General features: G+C 60.0%; 6 protein-coding genes across 6 annotated transcripts; 3 read left to right on the forward strand and 3 right to left on the reverse strand.

Annotated features, from left to right (window-relative positions):
• Positions 1 to 19: 19 nt before the first annotated feature.
• THITE_2122404 (glycosyltransferase family 59 protein) lies at positions 20 to 3,061 on the forward strand. Its single transcript, XM_003656997.1, has 6 exons — positions 20 to 73; positions 127 to 843; positions 930 to 1,018; positions 1,081 to 1,601; positions 1,654 to 1,791; positions 1,845 to 3,061. Exons 2-6 carry the CDS (start codon positions 601 to 603, stop codon positions 2,843 to 2,845), a joined length of 1,992 nt encoding a protein of 663 aa, XP_003657045.1. The 5' UTR covers positions 20 to 73; positions 127 to 600; the 3' UTR covers positions 2,846 to 3,061.
• Positions 3,062 to 4,016, reverse strand: THITE_2122409 (uncharacterized protein). Its single transcript, XM_003656998.1, has one exon. It carries the CDS (start codon positions 3,791 to 3,793, stop codon positions 3,278 to 3,280), a length of 516 nt encoding a protein of 171 aa, XP_003657046.1. The 5' UTR covers positions 3,794 to 4,016; the 3' UTR covers positions 3,062 to 3,277.
• A 781-nt stretch (positions 4,017 to 4,797) lies between these two features.
• On the reverse strand, positions 4,798 to 6,348 carry THITE_2122411 (uncharacterized protein). Its single transcript, XM_003656999.1, has 2 exons — positions 6,058 to 6,348; positions 4,798 to 5,972 (listed from the first exon to the last, which is right to left on the reverse strand). The coding sequence occupies exon 2, from the start codon at positions 5,958 to 5,960 to the stop codon at positions 4,998 to 5,000; it is 963 nt and encodes a 320-aa protein (XP_003657047.1). The 5' UTR covers positions 5,961 to 5,972; positions 6,058 to 6,348; the 3' UTR covers positions 4,798 to 4,997.
• Positions 6,349 to 6,966: 618 nt separating this feature from the next.
• Positions 6,967 to 7,839, forward strand: THITE_2057225 (uncharacterized protein; the record flags this gene model as incomplete). The annotated part of the gene is made up of 1 exon (XM_003657000.1): positions 6,967 to 7,839. The coding sequence occupies one exon, from the start codon at positions 6,967 to 6,969 to the stop codon at positions 7,837 to 7,839; it is 873 nt and encodes a 290-aa protein (XP_003657048.1).
• A 695-nt stretch (positions 7,840 to 8,534) lies between these two features.
• THITE_2057855 (uncharacterized protein) lies at positions 8,535 to 12,255 on the forward strand (the record flags this gene model as incomplete). Its single annotated transcript, XM_003657001.1, has 6 exons — positions 8,535 to 8,699; positions 8,736 to 8,903; positions 9,096 to 9,220; positions 9,311 to 9,952; positions 10,002 to 10,896; positions 11,881 to 12,255. 6 exons carry the CDS (start codon positions 8,535 to 8,537, stop codon positions 12,253 to 12,255), a joined length of 2,370 nt encoding a protein of 789 aa, XP_003657049.1.
• Positions 12,256 to 12,402: 147 nt separating this feature from the next.
• On the reverse strand, positions 12,403 to 18,041 carry THITE_2056627 (uncharacterized protein; the record flags this gene model as incomplete). The annotated part of the gene is made up of 2 exons (XM_003657002.1): positions 12,403 to 15,974; positions 16,031 to 18,041. The coding sequence occupies 2 exons, from the start codon at positions 18,039 to 18,041 to the stop codon at positions 12,403 to 12,405; spliced, it is 5,583 nt and encodes a 1,860-aa protein (XP_003657050.1).
• Between the last annotated feature and the right edge of the window lie 587 nt (positions 18,042 to 18,628).

Here is an 18,628-nt window from a genome sequence, read left to right on the forward strand (position 1 = left end):
TCTGCTGACGCCCTTGCAGAAGATTCCCTTCGTTGGCCACCACTTCGTCCGCGAGATCCCAGCTTCGGACAACGTACGCGCTCCCACCCCCCCAGCTCTTAGGTCACTTGCTAACTTCGCCCCTAGCCGTTCTAAATGGCTTTAATCGAGCAGACCTGAGGCGTGGTTATCCCTGGCTGAGGTACGCGGGAACCTTGGGTTGGGTTAGGACATTTTTTCAGCCTCGCGCGAAGAGGGGGCTTGTATAAAATGGAGCGTTTATAGACCGTCATTCAAGCATTTCCCCGTCGCTCTGCTGTTTTCGGGACCCTTATGGAATGTTTTGTTGCCCGGTGTGTCGGGAGCCCCTGAGGCTGGCTCAGCGGGCTTGTCGCGAACTGTGCGCACGGACCATTGAAACTGCAATCCACACCACCTTCTGCAGGGCCTGCTGAGGACACTTGTGAGTTGCGAACAAAATGACCTACTTTGTAAGAATGAAAACGGCTGCGGAAAGCCCCATAGGTGTCGCTGTTAATTCCCGATGAATCCCTGCAGTTGGGATGGCGTCCCTTCTTTCCCCGTAACTCGACTCATTTTTCCTTTCTGCCGAGCCTTGCCATGGACGCGCTGCAAGCAGTCCGTCATGGCCTGACCTTGGGCGAGTTGCTCAAGGGACTCGGCATCGCCTTTGCCCTGGGCCGACTGCTGTCACCAGGCTCAGAAAGCGGTCTCAATAAGGCCGGCCTCTTGTCACCTTTGCACCGAGCTGATGTTGTCAAGACCGCCGGATTTTTCTCCCTCTTCCTGGCCGCCCGGTCTTGGCTTGCCTTTGTTGACAGATACGCCCCTGAACCGTATCTCGTCAGTCGTCCCCCTGCCCCTTTCCCCTTCCCCACCGTACCTTTCTAAGGTCATCTCGAGATCGTGGTAAACTAACTGTCTCCCAGGATGAAGTTTTCCATATTCCGCAGGCGCAGGCCTACTGCGAAGGCCGCTTCTGGGATTGGGATGACAAGATCACCACTCCGCCTGGCCTGTGAGGATGCCTGCCCCTGGGCACTGTTGACTTGATCATTGGCTGACATCACGCGATACCAGCTACCTGTTATCCGTGGCATACCACAAGCTATGGGTGCTACCACAGTGCACTCCCTCCAGCCTGCGGTACAACAATCTGCTTGCAACTCTTTTGACTGCAGTGCTTGCGGCGCAGTGTCGGCACCTGCTCGAGGTGCGCGCGGCGGAGCGTGAAGACAAACAGGTCCCACGCAACTGCTCCTTCTACTCTTACCACACAGGTCTCAATATTGCCCTGTTTCCCGTCCTCTTCTTCTTCTCGGCTCTCTACTACACCGACGTGGTATCAGCCCTGACCGTCCTCGTCGCTTACCGAAACCATCTGCTTCGGTTGGCTCCTCAGCCGCCCGGTCTTGTCAGCGATGTCTGGACCGTGCTACTCGGCGTTGCCGCATTGCTTATGCGGCAGACCAATGTCTTTTGGGTTGTTGTCTACATGGGCGGGTTAGAAGCTGCCCATGTGCTCCGGTCCGTCAAGCCCCCCGCATGGCTACAGCTTGCCAAGCTCCATGATCCGCCGACGAACGAGTCCGGTCCTGAAGGTATGTCACCATTTGGAGACCACTAATGACAATGGGAGTGTTGACGTATCAGACTGGGTACTCTGCGCCTTGAGCATTGGCGTGTCAGCCTTGTGCAACCCAGTAAGGGTTCTCAGGCAGATATGGCCTCACATGGCGGTGTTGGCGATGTTTGCCGGCTTTGTCGCCTGGAACGGTGGTGTCGTGCTTGGTGCGTTTCTATCCGTCGTCCAAGTCGTTGCGTCCGCGCTCACAATGCTTCAGGAGACAAGTCCAACCACGTTGCCACCATCCACCTCGCGCAGATGCTCTACATCTGGCCTTTTTTTGCTTTTTTCTCCGCCCCCTTATTCCTCCCATCCCTCACAGCAGCCATCACCAGCCCGCTGCGGTACCTCGGCTCCGTTCTCGCGATCAACTCCCCTCGATCAGCCTTGATCTCCATTTCCTACACCGTACTCACCATCCTCCTCTCCCTCGCCGTGGTCAAGTACAACACCATTATCCATCCGTTCACCCTCGCCGACAACAGGCACTACATGTTCTACGCCTTCCGCTACACCATCCTCCGCTCGCCAACCCTCCGCATCGCCCTCGTCCCAATATACACCTTCTGCCGCTGGCTCGCCTGGGACACGCTTTCCGGCACACGCCACAACACCTCCCATCTCACCTCCACCAGCACCGACACCAACAACAAACCCCGTATCGGACAACCCTCAGCTACGAAACCTAGCCAGCAACCCAGCGCATCGCATCACCCCCGCGACGACCTCGCCCTGCTCGCCGACGATACCTCCGGGACCATCTCCACGCTCGGCCCGCCAACATCCACAACCCTGCTCCTCCTCCTCGCGACCGCCCTCTCCCTCGTCACCGCCCCGCTCGTCGAGCCGCGGTATTTCATCCTGCCCTGGGTGTTCTACCGCCTGCTGGTGCCCGCGTGGTGCCCGCCCGAAATCGCCGGCAGCGGCGGATGCAGCAACACCAGCTCCAGCACCACCACCACGACCACGACCGGGACGAAAACCAAGTCCAAGTCCGAGACCAAGACCGACACGAACCAGGCATCCTCATGGCAAGGGAGGTGGCAAGCGCTGCACGCGGCGGCGCGGAAGGTGGACGCGCGGCTGGTGCTGGAGACGGCGTGGTTCGCGGCCGTCAACGGCGCGACCATGGCGGTGTTCCTGTTCCGGCCGTTCTACTGGTGCGGCGAGGGCGGGGAGGTGCTGGACGGCGGGCGGGTGCAGAGGTTTATGTGGTGAGTTCCAGTGGTCATCGCGAGGTTGGATGGATGGTGTGAGGGTGGATAGTTTCTTCGCTGGCTTGGCTTGTTTCTTTCGTGTTCTTTCATGCTCCGCCTTCTGTGTTCAGGTCGGGGAGGCTTGTCTTTGAGACTGAGGATACTTAGGGTTCGTAAAATAGATTTTAGTTAAACAAGCTTGATACAATGCGATGCATGTTGTGCTTCGCGAGCCTCATTGTCTACCCTGTAACGTTTTTGTTTTCTGAATCCACACCCCGTCAAGTCCAGCTATGTATTGTTATAATTCCCGTGGTTATGGTCCCCAACCCTGATGCCGATGCCGTGAAACGCCTGCCTTGTCCGTCCCTACCCATCATTCTTGAATGTTCATTGTCGTTATCTCGTTGTTTCATCGTTCGATACTGGCCGCGAGCACACCCACCCATGCGGCTCACAGACTCAGCCGATCCAGGCTCAGCCTGTCACCGCTGCGTACCCTCCGCACAACACCCAGCTTGAAGAACCGCTCCTCCCCGGTCGCGGTCCGCCCGCCGATGTACAGCTTCTCCGCCCCGAGCGCCTCCCTGAAGCCCTCGCTGCTGCTGTCGCTGCCCCGCCTCCGGCCGTGGCCATTGTCCCTGCCGGCTCTCGACTGAGGTATCGGGATGCCTGCGCTGTGGTTGTGGTGGTGGCGGTGGTGATGTCGTGGGGAGTGCAACGGGAGCTGACTCATCACGCCCCCTGATCTCGACGGCGGGGATGCTGCTTGTGACGCCGCGGCCGCCGCGGAAGTGGATGATATCGAGCGAGGTGTCGCACTCGCGGGTTGTTGAGAGGGGCCGGACGGTTGTGAGCTGTGTTTGTTTGGTTGCTGTGCTGAGGCGCTAGCGTTGGCGAGCGAGGACGGGGTTTGCTGTCGGAAAGCGGCGAAGAAGGTGGAAAGGAAGAAGGGGCGCTGCGAAGACATGTTGCCGCTCATGGAGATGTCTTGGGGTGTCAACGGTTGGCAAATGCACGTTTCGCAGCGGCCTTGATGGTCCTGTCGTTCGCAGGGTGTGGGAAACCTCTCAGATGCGATCTGTCCCTGCTCGGTGGACCGTCTGCCGGAGCCCGTTCAAGCGACCAGTTGTCCCCGGGGAATAGAATACGACTGTGTTCGAGTTGTCGAGATGGAATGACCGCACGAGTGGCGTCTCGGGGAGATCGGGAACGAAAATGTCGCGGCCCGAGGGACAAACTCTTCCACTTTCCGTTGCCTCGAGAAAGGCGAACCAGGATGGTTGCCGAGTGGCCTGCCTCGCTTGTTCGTGCGTGACTGTGTGAACGGGTCAAACGCTTGCGATATGCAGAGGATGCAAAATGCGGCGCTTCAACAAGGGCAACGTGCAAAGATAGAAAAGTCAGAGCATGAGGTGCATGATCAAGAGGCGATCAGGAAGCATGAATGGCCGCTCCTTTCCGGGTAGGGAGCTTCTGACGTCGAAGAGCTGCGGCTGCCATGGGGCTCGGCCAATACCGGGATCTTGTCAGCCAATGAGAGGTGTTGGCTTACTGCTTACTGGACCAGCTGGCTGGGAGAAGCTCCGTTTGGGATATCTCTCGGGGTTATTCTTAAAGAGGTCCCGCCAAGACTAATTTCGGAACCTACCGCTTACAAGTATTTACAAATCGCCGTGAGGGGAGTAGGGTCACCACGACTTTGAGTAACATCAACAACGAAGACTTGCAAAGACTCGTAGCAACAACTTCGTAAAACCTCAACCAAATCGAAAAAAAAGAAAACGAAGTTAACCCATACTCTAACCTTGACCCGTACCCTAACTATAACCCGAACCCTAACTAGAGGGGGGCTGGTGCCGCCCCCCGCACCCCTGGCGAACTAACCCTTGGCGATAGTGCAAACCCCGTGGCGGTCTTGGCGGGGTACTGACGTTGTAAAAACATTGCCGACAATTGGCCGAAATTAGTCTTGGCGGGACCTCTTTAAGATCCAGCATCTCTCGGCATGACTACCCCGCAGAGGTATCCTGCGGAGCATTGTGTAACCAACGGTATCCGTTCCTCAGTGCCCCTCCAAGACCCCAGGCTGAAGGCAAATGTGAAGGCAGCACCTGGTCTCCCGATCCCCATCTCCCCAAATCTCCAGCCAAATTAGCGGTCTTCACTGTTCCTCAACCGGCTTGGATCAGTGTTGACTGCCCCAATTCAACGGAAACACACATGCAAAGTCCCCTCGACTGCAGTTCCCTCAGAATCCGAGACTCGAAAACCCGGCTCCTTTGGCCGGCCCACCAAGCAGTTGGACTATCCAGCAGAATCCGTGCGGCTCGATAAAAATGGTAAAGGGTCACAGGCGCGCGCGGATCGTCCTGCAGGGCGCGGCCACGGAAGACCCTGCTGTAAAGAACGGGGAAGGTGAGAAAGCAGCGCTCGATCTCCGGCCGGAGGCGCACCAAATCCTCAGAAGGCGAATGTTCGTCAGTTACGCCGGACATGGCGACGAGACAAAGAAGCAGCGACAGCCGCTCTGCAATGCGTTCAAAAGCAGTGCGTCGTGGGTCAGAGCTATGCTGCGGATGCAATGACGCTTGTGTTTGGCTGTGGCTTCTGCAGGGGGGCTTTGGACAACCGAGGGGTGAGACGAACTGTTCCGGCGATGTTTCTGCGTCGTTGCCGGAGTGGACGGGCCCGTAGGCAGGGTCATCCCAGAGGGCCATAAACTGACGGACATATGCCCGGGGATCTAACCCACGTTGTACGATCGCAGATGTTATCGCGCCTTTCGGGCTGTAGAGGCTGGCAGTGAGGAACGGGTTATCACTGCCCGAGAGATTGGGGATCGCCTCAGCTAGGACTCCCCGGACGCCAGAGCTCAAACGGAAAAGCGGATCGGCGGAGAGATCAAACTGGTCGTGGTCGTCGAGAAACCCAAGGTGGCTCCACGAGATGTACTGCATCAGGAAGGATGCCGATATCAGGGCCTCGCTGTTCTGCGTTGTGACGGGGCATGACAGCCTCTCGCTGAACAGGCGAGCCGCTTTGCCCAGGAGCTGCAGAGCAGCGCGAGAATAGCGAGGCACCAGCGGTTGGACTACAGAGAAGTGTGTCGCTGCAAGGCAAAGGATTGTGCACATCAGATAGGGCTCCTGTCATCCAACATAGCCTGGTGTCAACACCGCTTGGACGCTTCGCAGACCATCGAAATCAGCCAGGATTCGAGTAATCTCGTACCTGGAACGACGAAGGCAAAACCAGCTGCCAAATCTCAGGGAAGGTTAGACTTCCCATAAGGTCTCGTTGGAAATGGTGAAACAGCTCCAGGTGCATTAGATTGATGGTGGTGTCGTCTGAAACTGGGAAGGTGGACGGTAGCGACGAGCATGGTCTCGGTCCGTGGCTGCTGTGGCCGTTGACTGCTGTGCGGATGCACCTTTCTTTCCTCTTCAGGCAGCTGGAACATGGGATTTTCTCGTCGCACTAGAGTTATGCGGTGGCATTTGTCTTGTCAACGGAGGCCCCAACGTTAGCCCGCCCGGCTGTTGTTCTGACCTTGACTCTCCGTCTCTTGCAGGGGAGGCACCCAAGACGGCTTTTGTGATGGGGGCGCTTCCTTCCCCTGTGACCCCTCCCATTCGCAGGATCGGACGTTTCGGCCAGTGGTATATTGTTTACAATGAAAAGAAACGACCCAGATGGCGTATTGGCCGTTTGAGTTGTGTTCTGCATCATGTTGGGTTAGTCAAGAAGACGGCGGGTGAACGTTGAAGTCGGATCGCCTGACAACCTGAAACGGTGGGAACTGGCCTCCCCATTGGTGACTCTTCCCGCCGCTATGGAGGACTCGAGTTACCAATGGAGGTGCGAACGTAAGGTACTCCACATATCCTTGTCCTTCGGTCCCAAAACAGAAATCAACGAGACCTGCAGCCCACCCATCTCGCATTCTCGCACATTTCCTGATTAGGCAAGTTTGGTTCTGGGGGTGAGGAAGATATAAGAGAGTCAGAACGGTTATGATGAAGCGCAAACAATCGTTCCTGCTTCTCAACTTTTGCTGTCACGCAACGGGCTCATCACATCGTGACCCATTGGATGCTCAAATACGAATACATACTCAAATTGCATCCTTGCACGGCTACAATGGCAGACCAGAGCCCACCAAACACCTACAAACAGGGCTACTCCGCCTCCACCGTGTCAAACCACCAGCGACGCACCGCAGAGGTTGACGCTGCCTTCCTCCTCCCGCACATAAAAAAGACCGACCGCATCCTCGACGTCGGCTGCGGGCCGGGCACCATCACATCCGGCTTCGCCAAATATGCTCCGGAAGGCATGGTCGTCGGCATCGACATCTCAGCCGACGTGCTCGAAAAGGCGAGGGCGCTCGCAGCCGAGGCCGGCGTCCCCGCCGAAGGCCCGGGGAGCGTCGTCTTCGAGCAGGGCAACGTGCTGGGCAGGCTCCCCCACCCGGACGACACATTCGACATCGTCTTCTGCTCGCAGGTGCTCGGGCACATGCCGTCGCCGGACCTGGTCGTCCGCGCGCTGACCGAGATGCGCCGCGTGCTCAGGCCCGGCGGCATCCTGGCCGCGCGCGAGGCCGCCTTCCAGCACTTCTGGCCGCGGCACCTCGGCCTCGACCGCCTGTGGGTGGCGAACCTGCGGAGGGCGCTGCGTGGCTCCGCCAACGGCGGCGGCGGCGGTGGCGATGACGAGAGCATTGGGGCCAGCCTGCCGTCCTTGTTTCGCCGGGCCGGGTTTGACCCGGATAGCGGCAAGGTCGTGGTTGGCGCGGGAACGTCTGTGATTTTTGGGCCCGAGGCCCGGCGCTGGATAGCGCGCCGCGCCACCGGCCAGCTGCAGCCCGGCGACCCCTTCCGCCAAAGCTGGGTGGACGCCGGCATCACGGAGGATGAGATCCAGGAGACGCTTCGAGCTATAGCAGCGTGGGCTGAGACGGAGGACGCCGTCTTCATGGCGCTGCAGTGCGAGATGCTTGCTTGGAAATGATTACGGGATGTATTGTCGCAGGGGGCTTAAAGGAAGTGGTAAGAGGCAACTTATCAGACCGGCCTCCCGAGTGTTTCTATGAGGCCTCCTTGAAAAGGGGGATTGCCTAGCTTGACCTAACTTTCCTGGTTTCGCCATACGCGACCGCGCTTCCGCCACGGGATCAACGACCAGCAAGGCAATTAGCTGTTTGTGGTTGTCTGGACGATGCCTATGTCTTACCGCCATGTTGTTAAGCACAGGCTTTATGAAGGGGCCTCATTGACAGATGGTCGAGATCCTGGATTATAGATTGTGGAGGAATACCGCATACGATTTCCTCAACGACCTACACGAGCGAACTCCTAATACCAAGCCGTGGAGTAACACTAGAGGACTACGAGCAATACGAGCGCTAATGCTTCCCGTCTTTTCATAGGAACATGCGCGGCAGTTCCAGGCAATCGTGACTGTCTACCACACACGTGATGCATAGCCTCCCGACAAAGTCGTTGAGGCACATCATGCATGCACTGCCTCTCGGGGAGGGAGGCTATTGGTTGTCCAGTTTGTCCAGCCGCCAGCAGCGGCTGCCTCTGCATTAAAGCAGCTCAGGTAGCCTGGGTGACTTCCCCTCTTTGCTGCCGGAACAAGCCCCCTCAAGCTGTTGTTGCTGCTCTTGTTGCCCAAGTTTTTGACATTGGCCTCGACACCCCATGGTGGACCCTCTAGGGTTGATCGGCGTGGTCGGGGTCGCAATCCAGATCATCCAGCTGGCCGCGCAGCTGGGCCTCGACTGGAAGCATGCGCCCGCTGACGCCAGCAGCTTCATGCTCGAGCTGCAGAGCCTGAAGACCGTCTTGTCCGAGACCAACATGAACGTGGTGCTCAACCCGGACTTTGCCGATGCCTTCCAGGGGCGCCACTCGGCGCTCCTTTCCCAGCTCGACCCCCTCCACGACACGGACACAAAGGCTATGGTGTCCGCCTGCAAGTGCGAGCTGGAGAGCCTGCTTGAGGATCTAAAGAAGCGGGCGCAGGGCCACAGCCTCGGGTGGGAGCGGCTGAAGGGCGCTTTCCAAGCCGTCAAGACGCGCCAGGCCGTGGAAGACCTGCGCCGGCGGTGCGCTTCCCTGAACGAGCTGGTGCAGATCGACACTGCTGCTCTCGTAGCGAGTACCCACCGCGAGATTAAGGAAGCCCGGAAGGAGCAGCAGCAGCACCACCTGGCCCAGTCGCACGCGATGAAGCACATCCGCGAGGCCGTCGACGACCAGGAAGCGCGCCGCGTGCTCGACTGGCTCACCCCGGCCGACTACGGCCCGCACCACAGCGATATTTTCCGGCGCCGCCAGCCCGGGACTGGGCTGTGGTTGTTGGAGTCGGACAAGTTCCAGACTTGGTAAGCAGGCTGAATTAGTTGGGTTTTTTTTTTTTTTTTTTTTTTTTTTTTTTGTGGCGCTTATGGAGCTGACACTGCTGGGCTCATTAGGGTGGACGGCGAGAAGCAGATGCTGTTCTGTCCGGGCGTCCCTGGGGCTGGGAAGACGATGCTTGCATCCATCGTAATCGACCACCTCCAAAGCCGGTTCCACGACCGGCCCGGCGCTGGCATCGCTTTTGTCTACTGCAACTTCCGCCGTCAGGACGAGCAGACGGCCGAGCACCTCATTGCGAGTCTGCTGAAGCAGTTGGCCTGTAGGCTTTCCTCCCTCCCAGGGGCCGTGAAGGCACTCTACGACCGGCACGCTGCCCGTGGGCTACGTCCCTCGCTGGGTGCCCTCGCCGAGGCTCTGCGATGCGTGGCCGCAATGTATGAGGAGAAGGTTTTCATTGTTGTCGATGCTCTTGACGAGTGCAAGGCCACCGACGGTACTCGGGAAAACCTCATGAGGATGTTGCTCAGTCTTCAGTCCGCGGATTCACTGAAGGTCAATTTACTGACGACCTCGAGGTCGATCTCGGACGTTGAGCGGCAACACGCCAGCGTCCCTCGCCTCGAGGTCCGGGCGACGAAGGGTGACATCCAGCAGTACGTTCAAGGGCACATGAGTGAACTCAAGCCGTTCGTTGCGCGGCGCCAGGACCTTCAGAAGGAGATTGTTACTGGCATCTCGGATGCGGTTGACGGCATGTAAGTTCAACCTGGCACCCGATTCCTCCCCTCGCTGACCGCTTTGAAGCTTCCTACTTGCCATCCTGTTCTTCCAGTCATTCAGGGACAAGACCTCGCCCAAAGCCATCAAGAACTCCCTGGAAAAATTGCGTAAGCAAAGCATTACATCCGATGACAATCAGAAACTTGCGGTCCTGAGAGCCGCGTATGATGAAGCAATGGCGAGAATCAATGGGCAGATGCCCGGCGATCGCGACCTCGCCCTGAAGGTCCTCTCATGGATCACCTGCGCCAGGTGGCCGCTGCGAGCGCTGGAACTTCGTCACGCTCTTGCCGTGGAGCTCGGAGAGGAAGAACTTGACGAGGAGAACCTGCCGGAAACCGAGGACATGGTCTCGGTCTGTGCTGGGCTTGTCACCATCGACCACGAGAGCGGCATCATCCGGCTGGTTCACTACACCACGCAGGAGTACTTCAATCAAACGCGCTCCCAATGGTTTCCGGATGCCGAGTCCGACATTACCAAGACCTGCGCTACTTATCTGTCGTTCACAACCTTTGGGAGCGGCCCTTGCCGGACGGACAACGGGTTTCACGATCGCGTTCGGTTCAATCCCCTCTACGCCTACGCGACCCACAACTGGGCATACCATGCCCATAACGCGCAGGAGGACTGCAAGGAGGTCATCGATTTCTTGCGCATGGACGCGCAAGTCCAGGCAGCGTACCAAGCACTCCTGTGTTACGGGCTGTCCTCCCGTGTTCCAGGAAACGAAGGCATCAAATGGAGCGCAGCCATTTTGGCACCGCCGGAAGCATTCGCGGGGCTGCACCTGGCGGCATATTCCGGGCTGGACAAAGCTCTCGGCAAGCTACTATTATTCGAAAGCATGGACCCCGACCGATCAGACGGCCTGGGTCGCACGCCGCTCAGTTATGCGGCCTGGCAGGGGCACACCGCTGTAGCGCGAAGGCTGCTGGCCACGGGCCAGGTTGACATCAACGCGAGGGGCCACCGACCATGGGACTCAAATACTAGGATGTCCGAAACTCCAAATCCGCTGAGCGTCCAGGCAGAGACAGAGTCTCTCTACCTTGCGCTCACGGAAGAGTTTGAGGAAACGGTTCAGACAGAAATTCTCCCCCTTGTGCTCACGCAAAAGCTTGACGAAACGCTTCAGATAGCATCTCTCACCCTTGCCCCCGCGCAGGCGGTTCGGGAAGTGCTGCAGACCGTTGCGTCTCAAAACACAGAGATTCATGAACTATACAAAACGTTGTTCGACACCCTTGCCCTTACGCAAGCGCTACAGGCCGTTACGCCTCAATTTCGGAAATTACTGCACATAGCGTCTCTCACCCTTGCCCCCGCGCAAGAGGTTCAGGAAACGCTGCAGGCCGTCGCGTCTCGAGATATCCTTGACATCGGGACAAAGATACAGAAAACGGTGCAGGAAATCTTTCTCCACATCCTTGCTCTCGGGCAATCGGATCAGAAAAACCTGCAGGTGCTTCTGGCCCAGTCAAGAGTCAACACAGGGAATAACAGGGGTGGCACGCCTCTTGGCCTCGCGGCTTGGGGAGGATATGAAAAGATTGTCGAGATTCTTGTAGACGCGGGAGCCGAGGTCAATATTCAAGATCGGCTGGGGCGGACGCCGCTGCACTCCGCGGCCCTAAGGGGGCATGTGGAGGTGGTGAAGATACTCCTGGCGACTGGCAAGGTCGATCTTGAGCTCAAGGATTTTGGGGGACGCACGGCCCTGAGTTGGGCGGCTGGCGAAGGACACCTGGCTGTGGTGCAGGAACTCCTAGCTACCGGCATAGTCGACGTCGATACAAAAGACGGGGCAGATCGGACACCGCTGATGTTTGCAGCCGCACATGGGAAATCGGAGATGGTGGAGGAGCTGATTGCTACCGGGCTCGCTGACGTCAATGCGAAGGACCGGAAGGGTCGCACACCGCTCATGCATGCGGCTAAGAAAGGGCACGTAACTACAGTGAAGGCTCTCCTAACCATAAGCAGAGTCGATATTGACGCGAAAGAGCTACGGGGCCGCACGGCTTTGAGCAGAGCGGCCGCGCGAGGACACACGGGCGTGGTGGAGTTGCTTTTGGATACCGGTCAAGTGGATGTGAATGCGGCCGGAACTTTCAAATATGACGACCACGAGGAAGCCTTAACCCCATACATGGTTGCGGTCAAGAATGGGCACACGGCCACTGCGGAAGTCCTCTTCAAACATGGCGGACGGGCAATTGAAGGAGGAACAGGAGAGATGGTCGACTGCGAGATCCCCAGCTACAGCCAGGAATGAGAGCAAAGGAAACCAACGTGATCGCCATGTAAAATCGTCCAACTAAAGCCAACCGAGACCAGTGATGCCATGACCAACTTGCCGTTTTTGCCGCTTAAATGTCCGGTACACAACGCCGTGACAGACCAAGACACCTCTTTCCCACCTTCAATCAAGTTCACCCGTAACATACCCAATCTGCCTCCGATCCAACCCCCCGGGACCATTCGCCAACCTGGCCGCCAGCGCAGTCTGGCTCTCGACGAGCCTCTTGTGCTCCGCGATCCTCTTGACGGTGCGCGCGTCAGCGGCGGCATCGATGCGCTCGAGGGCCTCGCGCTCGCGGATGCGCACGGCGCTGAGCGCCTTGGCGTCGGCCTCGCGCTGCCGCGCCATCTTGTCCTCCCACTCGAGCGCGAGCTTGCGCCGGCGGTCCTCCATCTCCAGCTCCGCGTCGGCCACCAGCCGCGCGCGCGTCAGCCCGGCCTCGGTCAGCCGCTGCTCGTGCTCGAGCGCCGCCTCGCGCTCCGCCTTGCGCCGCTGCAGCTGCGCCGCGAACGCCGCCTCCTCCGCCGCCTGCCGCGCCCGCACCGCCGCCAGCTCGTCCTCCTGCCTGCGCCGCGCTCGCGCGTCCTCGAGCTCCGCGCGCGCGAGGAAGATGTTGTTGTGGATCTGCGCGATCTCCTGCGTGCGCGAGAGCGCCCGCGCGTGCTCTTCGTCCTCGGCGGCGAGGCGCTCCTCGCGCGCGCGCCGCTCACGCTCAGCGTGGAGGAGGTCAGGCGGGAGGTTGACGGCGTCGGCGGGTTGCGGGCCCGAGTTGGCGTAGTAGACGTCTATGGCGCGGTTGGCGCGCAGGAGGGTGAGGAGCTGCGGCGTGAGGTCGGTTTCCGGCATGACGCGGGTGAGGTACTGGGTGGGCGAGTACGTGTGCGTGCCGTCCGTGTAGTAATTGTAGGGCTTATTGATATGTTTCCACAGGCCGACCTTTAGGAGGGCGCGGGTCGTGGGGAGCGGGTCGGCAGAGTGGAGGGCGAGGAGGATGACGGATTTGCCATCAGATTGGATGGTGAGGTCAGTGTCTTTGTTGATAAGGAATGTCATGGCCTTTTCCATCCGCTTCTCCTGGGCCGCTGTCAGCGGGCCCGCGTGGGCAGCGTTCAGACACAGTTCGCCTAGTGCACTGCGGCCGCCGTGAAGGGGGCTGGGAAAGTCGACGTCGTGGCCGTACTCGACGAGCACTTGCATCGCCTGTAGATTGAGATCCCTTGCGGCATTATGCAAGGAGCCATCATTGATCGACGGGTCCGCCGCCAGGATGCTGGACATCAAGGAGGTGCCGAGGTCTCCCCCGATTTGCGTGGCCATGGTCATCGGCGTGTTGCCAGTAGCATCCGTCACGTCGACTTCCGCCCCGGCAAGGAGAAGCGTCTTGACCAGCTCGGTCCGCCGGCTCTGAATTGCAAGCATGAGCGGCGTTGTCTTGGATAAGCGCGTCTCAAAGTTGACTTTGGCCCCGCGATCAACCAAGAGCTCGATGACGGCGCTACTGACTCTTTTCTGGGGCTGGAAGAGTGCCCAGAACAAGAGGGTGACTTCCTCGTCCTCTTCCACGTCGTCCATGACCCGCATCGTCGTGGTTTGATCGTAGTAGTATCCACCGTCGAGCAATGCTTTCAGGACCTTAACCGAGCGCGGAAACTTGTTGACTGCTCGAAACAGGACCGGTCCAAGTTCAGGATGAGTGAACATGACGTCGAGTCTCTCCTCCGCGTCGTGGTAATCGATGAAGATATCGATGAGGCGGAGAGCGTCGTCTTCGGACAGGTCCGCGTCGAATATGTGCGGGAAAGCCATCGAGACAGCATGAGAGCTCGGCGACCGGTGGAGTACCTGCAGGATGAGCTCGGAGTCCGCCGCCCGGGCGGCCTTCTGCACCACCAGGCCATTATCGTAATTGACATCGATGTTGGCCTGCAGGAGGACGCCAACAAACTTGCGGGCAATCGCATCCTTGTCCGAGCCGTAGGCGTCAATGGCCGCGCTCAGCGCCGGAGCCAAGCTCTCCCCCTCCGCGCCCTTCGCCAGCAGCATCTGCGCCACCTCAAAGCCCTTCTCCGAGAGCCACGTGGAAACAGCCGCTGGGGTAAAAGCCTGCTGGAAGGTCCATGAGATATCCTTCTTGGGAATCTCCGTTTCGAGCAAGAGGCCCAAAATCTCAACCGAAAGCAGCTCAGCAGCGTCGATCAGGGTCTCGCAGCCATTGGCCAGTGGGGACGCCCCGTGCTTCAGCAACAATCGGACAAGCCGGGGGTCGGGCTCTTCTTTCACCGCTCTGTTCAAGGCGATGTTGATCTCCTCGCAGGGCGGCAGCCCAGCCTGGAAGAGCCAGTCGATGACCTGATAGCGCGGATCCCTGCCCAGCTTCCGGCTTGCCTTGAGCGCCCTCAGCAAAGTAGCCGTCGACGGCGTCTTCTGCCGCTCGCCGACTTTCTCCACACCCAGCATCAACCTGAGACTGCCCATGATCGCGCCGCGCGTGGCGTTCCAGATCGCCTCGCCGGACCCGTAGTCCACACTCGCGCCAAACTCCAACAGCAGCCGCACCAGCCCCTCCCCCTCCGCGCCAAACTTCGCCGCCGACACCAACTGCGCATGCACCACCTCCCCGCTCACCCCCTTCTCCAGCAACAGCCGCAACACCTCCGCCCGCCGCGCCAAATCCCCCACCTGCGTCGCAGCCTGAAACCCCTTCACCAGCGTCTGCATCTTAACCTCCCCCGCCCCCGCCCCCGCCGCCCTGATAGTGCCGGTGCGACCACCACCAAGCAACATCCGCACCACCGCCGGCGCGCCGGCCCGACACGCCTCCACCACAGCCTGGCCCCCGCGGTGCTCGACACTGGCCCCATAGTCCAGCAGCAGGCTGCCGAGCGCCACATCGCCATCGCCGGCCGCGACCAGCAGCGCGTCGGAGACGACGGGGCCGGCGACGCCGCCGGTCTTGAGCAGGGCGGTGCAGATGGCGGCGCGCCTGTCTCTGTGCGCGGCGGCGGCGCCGCTGGCCATGGCATTCTGGAAGGCGGCGCGCAGGACGGCGGGCGGGGGCAGGGGTTTGCAGTGGGCGAGGAGGATGGCGACGGCGTCGGCGTGTTCGTGCCTGATGGCGGCGGCAAGGGCTTCGCCGTCGGCGGCGTCGGCGTGGGAGGCGAGGAGGGTGATCAGCGGGTGGTCGGCTGGGTGGGTGTTGATGGCGTAGATGAGGGCGCGGTTGGCTTCGGAGCGCGGGGCGCCGGCGGCGATGAGTTTCTTGGTGAAGGCGAGGCGGTCCATGGGGTCGGGGATGTTGAGGGATTGCGGGAGGGCGGCGGCTAGGGAAGGGGGGGTGGGATTGCCGCGGAAGAGGAGGTCGACGATGGGAGCGTCGGCGGCCCGAACGGCGCAGCAGAACGCGGCGGCTTTGTGGGCGTTGACGTCTGCGCCGGCGGAGAGCAGGGAGTTGAGAGCGCCGAGGTGGCGGTTGTTGCGAGGGGCTTTGAGCAGTGTCTGCACCTCCTTGAACAGGACGGGGCTCAGTATCTCCTTGTCCCTTGTGCGGAGCAGGATGGCATCGACTTTGGCCACCTTGGCGGCGTTTGTAGGCATCTCGGAGAGGGCGTCTAAGCCCCGGTACAGCGTGTCGGGGTTCGGTCGTCCGTGCTGGAGGATCAGTTCGAGCAGAGTTGGGTCTGGCTCATTCACAGCTGGACTCCGTCAGCTGCGAGGTTGGCTCACAGGGCCAAGGGAGAGTGAACTGTACCTATGGCCACGGGCAGGCCTCGATCAAAGTTGGCGTCGGCCCGTCCCTGTTCGAGAAGCAGAGCAGCCAACTGGATGTCAGTGGGTTTGACAGGCAGGAGTTGAGCCAAGGCTTGAGACACCCCGTCCCGGCCGGCTCCAGCGCCGATAAGCAGCCTCACTATCTCGTAGCGAACGGACTTGTCGATGACCATCATGGCTCGTGCCATTGCGGTTGCCAAGGTCTGAGACGAGGGTTTGCTTCTCAACAAGGCCTCAAGCAAGGGCAGATCCTGCATGGCTATCGCTGACAGAATACCAGCTCCATCATTAAAGTTAACGTCGGCGTCATGTCGTAGCAGGATGCCGATCAGGTTCTCGTCCCTGAGTGGAGGCTGCTCCTCGATGGCCTGCTGCAGCGCGGCGGAAACGCACGGTCGAGACAGGCCAGCGGCGAGAAAGCATTCGGCGATGTGGTAGCGTGGGGCGGGCTGAAGGCCGAGAACCAGGGGAAACACCTGGTCGAGGATTTGAGTAGATGGTCTGGCAGCAAGAAGCAGCTTCACCATCGGGGCGTTTCCCATTCTCACGGCGACAGACAGCGCAAGTCCGTTCTTATGGTCAACCGACGCTATCTCATGTCTGGCTGGAGAGCTCCTGCGACCTGCCTGGGCCGAGACGGGCTGCGCACCGGGAAATTGCGGCGTTAGCAGAAGCTCGGCGGACTGGAGGTCACCCGCCTGAACAGCGTCGATTAGGGCGTCGTTCAAAGGGGTGCCACCCGCGCCTTTCCGCAACAGGATGCCGAGGATGGCGTGGCGATCCTCTGGGGCGATGGTCTTTGGGATACTTTTGACACCCTCGGAGGCGAAGGCCGGATTAAGGGTTGATGATTCGCTTAGCAACAGCTGCACCAGATAGCTTTGCCCCCTGGAGATGGCATGGTGAAGGATGGTGGCGTTCTGGAACTCGACTGAGGCGCCGTAGGAGACGAGCAGATTTACCATGTCGTAAAACTCAGTGGCACAAGCCTGGGAGAGTGCGACCGAAAGCAGGTCCCCGGAGGCACCAGCACAGAGAAGCGCCTCGGTGAGGGCCAGTTTCTCGTTTGGACCGATGGTTGTGTGCCCGAGAAGCTGCGAGAAGCTCTCCAGGACACCCTGACCGCCAAGTGTAGGCGGCTTTGCGCCGGTGAGAATGGCAAGCGCGATATCTACCCTGCACTGGGCGACGGCGGCCTTGAGAGCCTCAGCTTTGTTGTACTCTCCATCGGCAGACGACCGGCTGAGCCTCAGGACGGTTTGGAGGCAGCCCCTCCGAGCAGCGTCGACCATGGACATGGAAAGCCAGTTCGGCGGCGGTCTTCCGTCCGACTGCAGGACAAGACCCACGAGGTCCGCGTAGCCGCCCGTGATGCACAACTGGCGGAAGACGTCCTGGGCGTCCTGTGTCTGCGAGGCGTTCGCGCCCCGGCTAAGCAGGAGATTCACCATGACGGGGTCTCCCGAGCGCAGTGCCGCGCCCAGTGCCGCATCGAGGGTGAAGGGGTCTGCGTGCTGAACCAGGACGGCAACCATGTCGGTCTGGCGGTTCTCGACGGCCATCTGCAGCACCCGACTGCGCTCCATGGACTCGATGCTCCTTCGCCTCGTAAGCAGATTCGGCTTGCTCTTGCCACTGGACACGTTCACGTTGCCGCCGGCAGACAGCAGCTTCGCAATGAGCGCATCGGCGACCCCTGGCGCGCCGGCGTTGGCCACGTGGGCGTTGAGAGCCTCGAAGACCTCGTTGGCATCCCATGTCTTCTTGTGGGCGCTGAAGGCCCGTTTGATGCCGCTCTGGAATTGCCTGTCCGGGGTTGCCGCCATGCGCCGCCTCTTCAGCAGCTCCTCGGCGTGGAACTCGTCGTTCGGCGTCCGTGGCGGCGGGGCCGGAGTCGGCGGGGCCACGGGCGGCAGCGAGTGGACCCCCCATTCGGCGGCAAGCGCGTGGAGCCGGGCCCTCCGGCCGTCAATGCCGAGTGCTGCCGACATCATCGGATGCGAAGTTTGGGACTAGCGTGTGTGCTTATGCGGCGACAACCTTGCGGCTCTCATCCGCGATTTTGACCCATTGCCCCGTGGACCCTGGCCCTGGGATTTGGGGTTTGGGATGTGGAATGTGGGACGGAGGGGGATGATGCAGTGCCTGGCGATTAAAGGGACGCTTGCAGCTGCAGTGCGGCCTGATTTGGAACCAAAAGAGCTCGTCAAGTCAAACCGGAGAGGCACGAGTCGAACAAAGCGCTGCTGCTGTCTCTGCTTCTCGCAATTGAGCCCGAGTGAGACGCGCGGCCGCCAACAGCCCGTTTCTCTTCAGGGCCCGACTTCGAAATGGAAGGGAAACGTCCGGGTGCGCTGCAGCGATTTGCGTGGCGCTGTCGTGCGTGGACCTGTGGGGCGGGACTCTGGCGAGCACTGGAGCTTCAGGTTGTTTAGCTTCAATGGATGTCCACACGCTGGAGTCGGGCTGACAAGTGCAACGCAAATGCGGACTTGAAAGGACAACTAAACTCGAGAAGAATGGGAGGCAGCGACAAGAAAGGAAAGACGCAAGAGCTGAAAGGGAAGAGAAGAATTGC

This window comes from Thermothielavioides terrestris, chromosome 5 (assembly GCF_000226115.1).
Source record: "Thermothielavioides terrestris NRRL 8126 chromosome 5, complete sequence".
Classification (NCBI taxonomy): domain Eukaryota; kingdom Fungi; phylum Ascomycota; class Sordariomycetes; order Sordariales; family Chaetomiaceae; genus Thermothielavioides; species Thermothielavioides terrestris.

Excerpts from the sequence above, each read along its gene's own strand:
- THITE_2122409 (XM_003656998.1), bottom strand. The coding sequence starts at position 3,793 with ATGTCTTCGCAGCGCCCCTTCTTCCTTTCCACCTTCTTCGCCGCTTTC.
- THITE_2122411 (XM_003656999.1), bottom strand. The coding sequence starts at position 5,960 with ATGTGCACAATCCTTTGCCTTGCAGCGACACACTTCTCTGTAGTCCAA.
- THITE_2122404 (XM_003656997.1), top strand. The coding sequence starts at position 601 with ATGGACGCGCTGCAAGCAGTCCGTCATGGCCTGACCTTGGGCGAGTTG. Across the intron at positions 844-929 it reads ACGCCCCTGAACCGTATCTC|GATGAAGTTTTCCATATTCC; the intron begins GTCAGTCGTCCC and ends ACTGTCTCCCAG. Across the intron at positions 1,792-1,844 it reads GAACGGTGGTGTCGTGCTTG|GAGACAAGTCCAACCACGTT; the intron begins GTGCGTTTCTAT and ends ACAATGCTTCAG.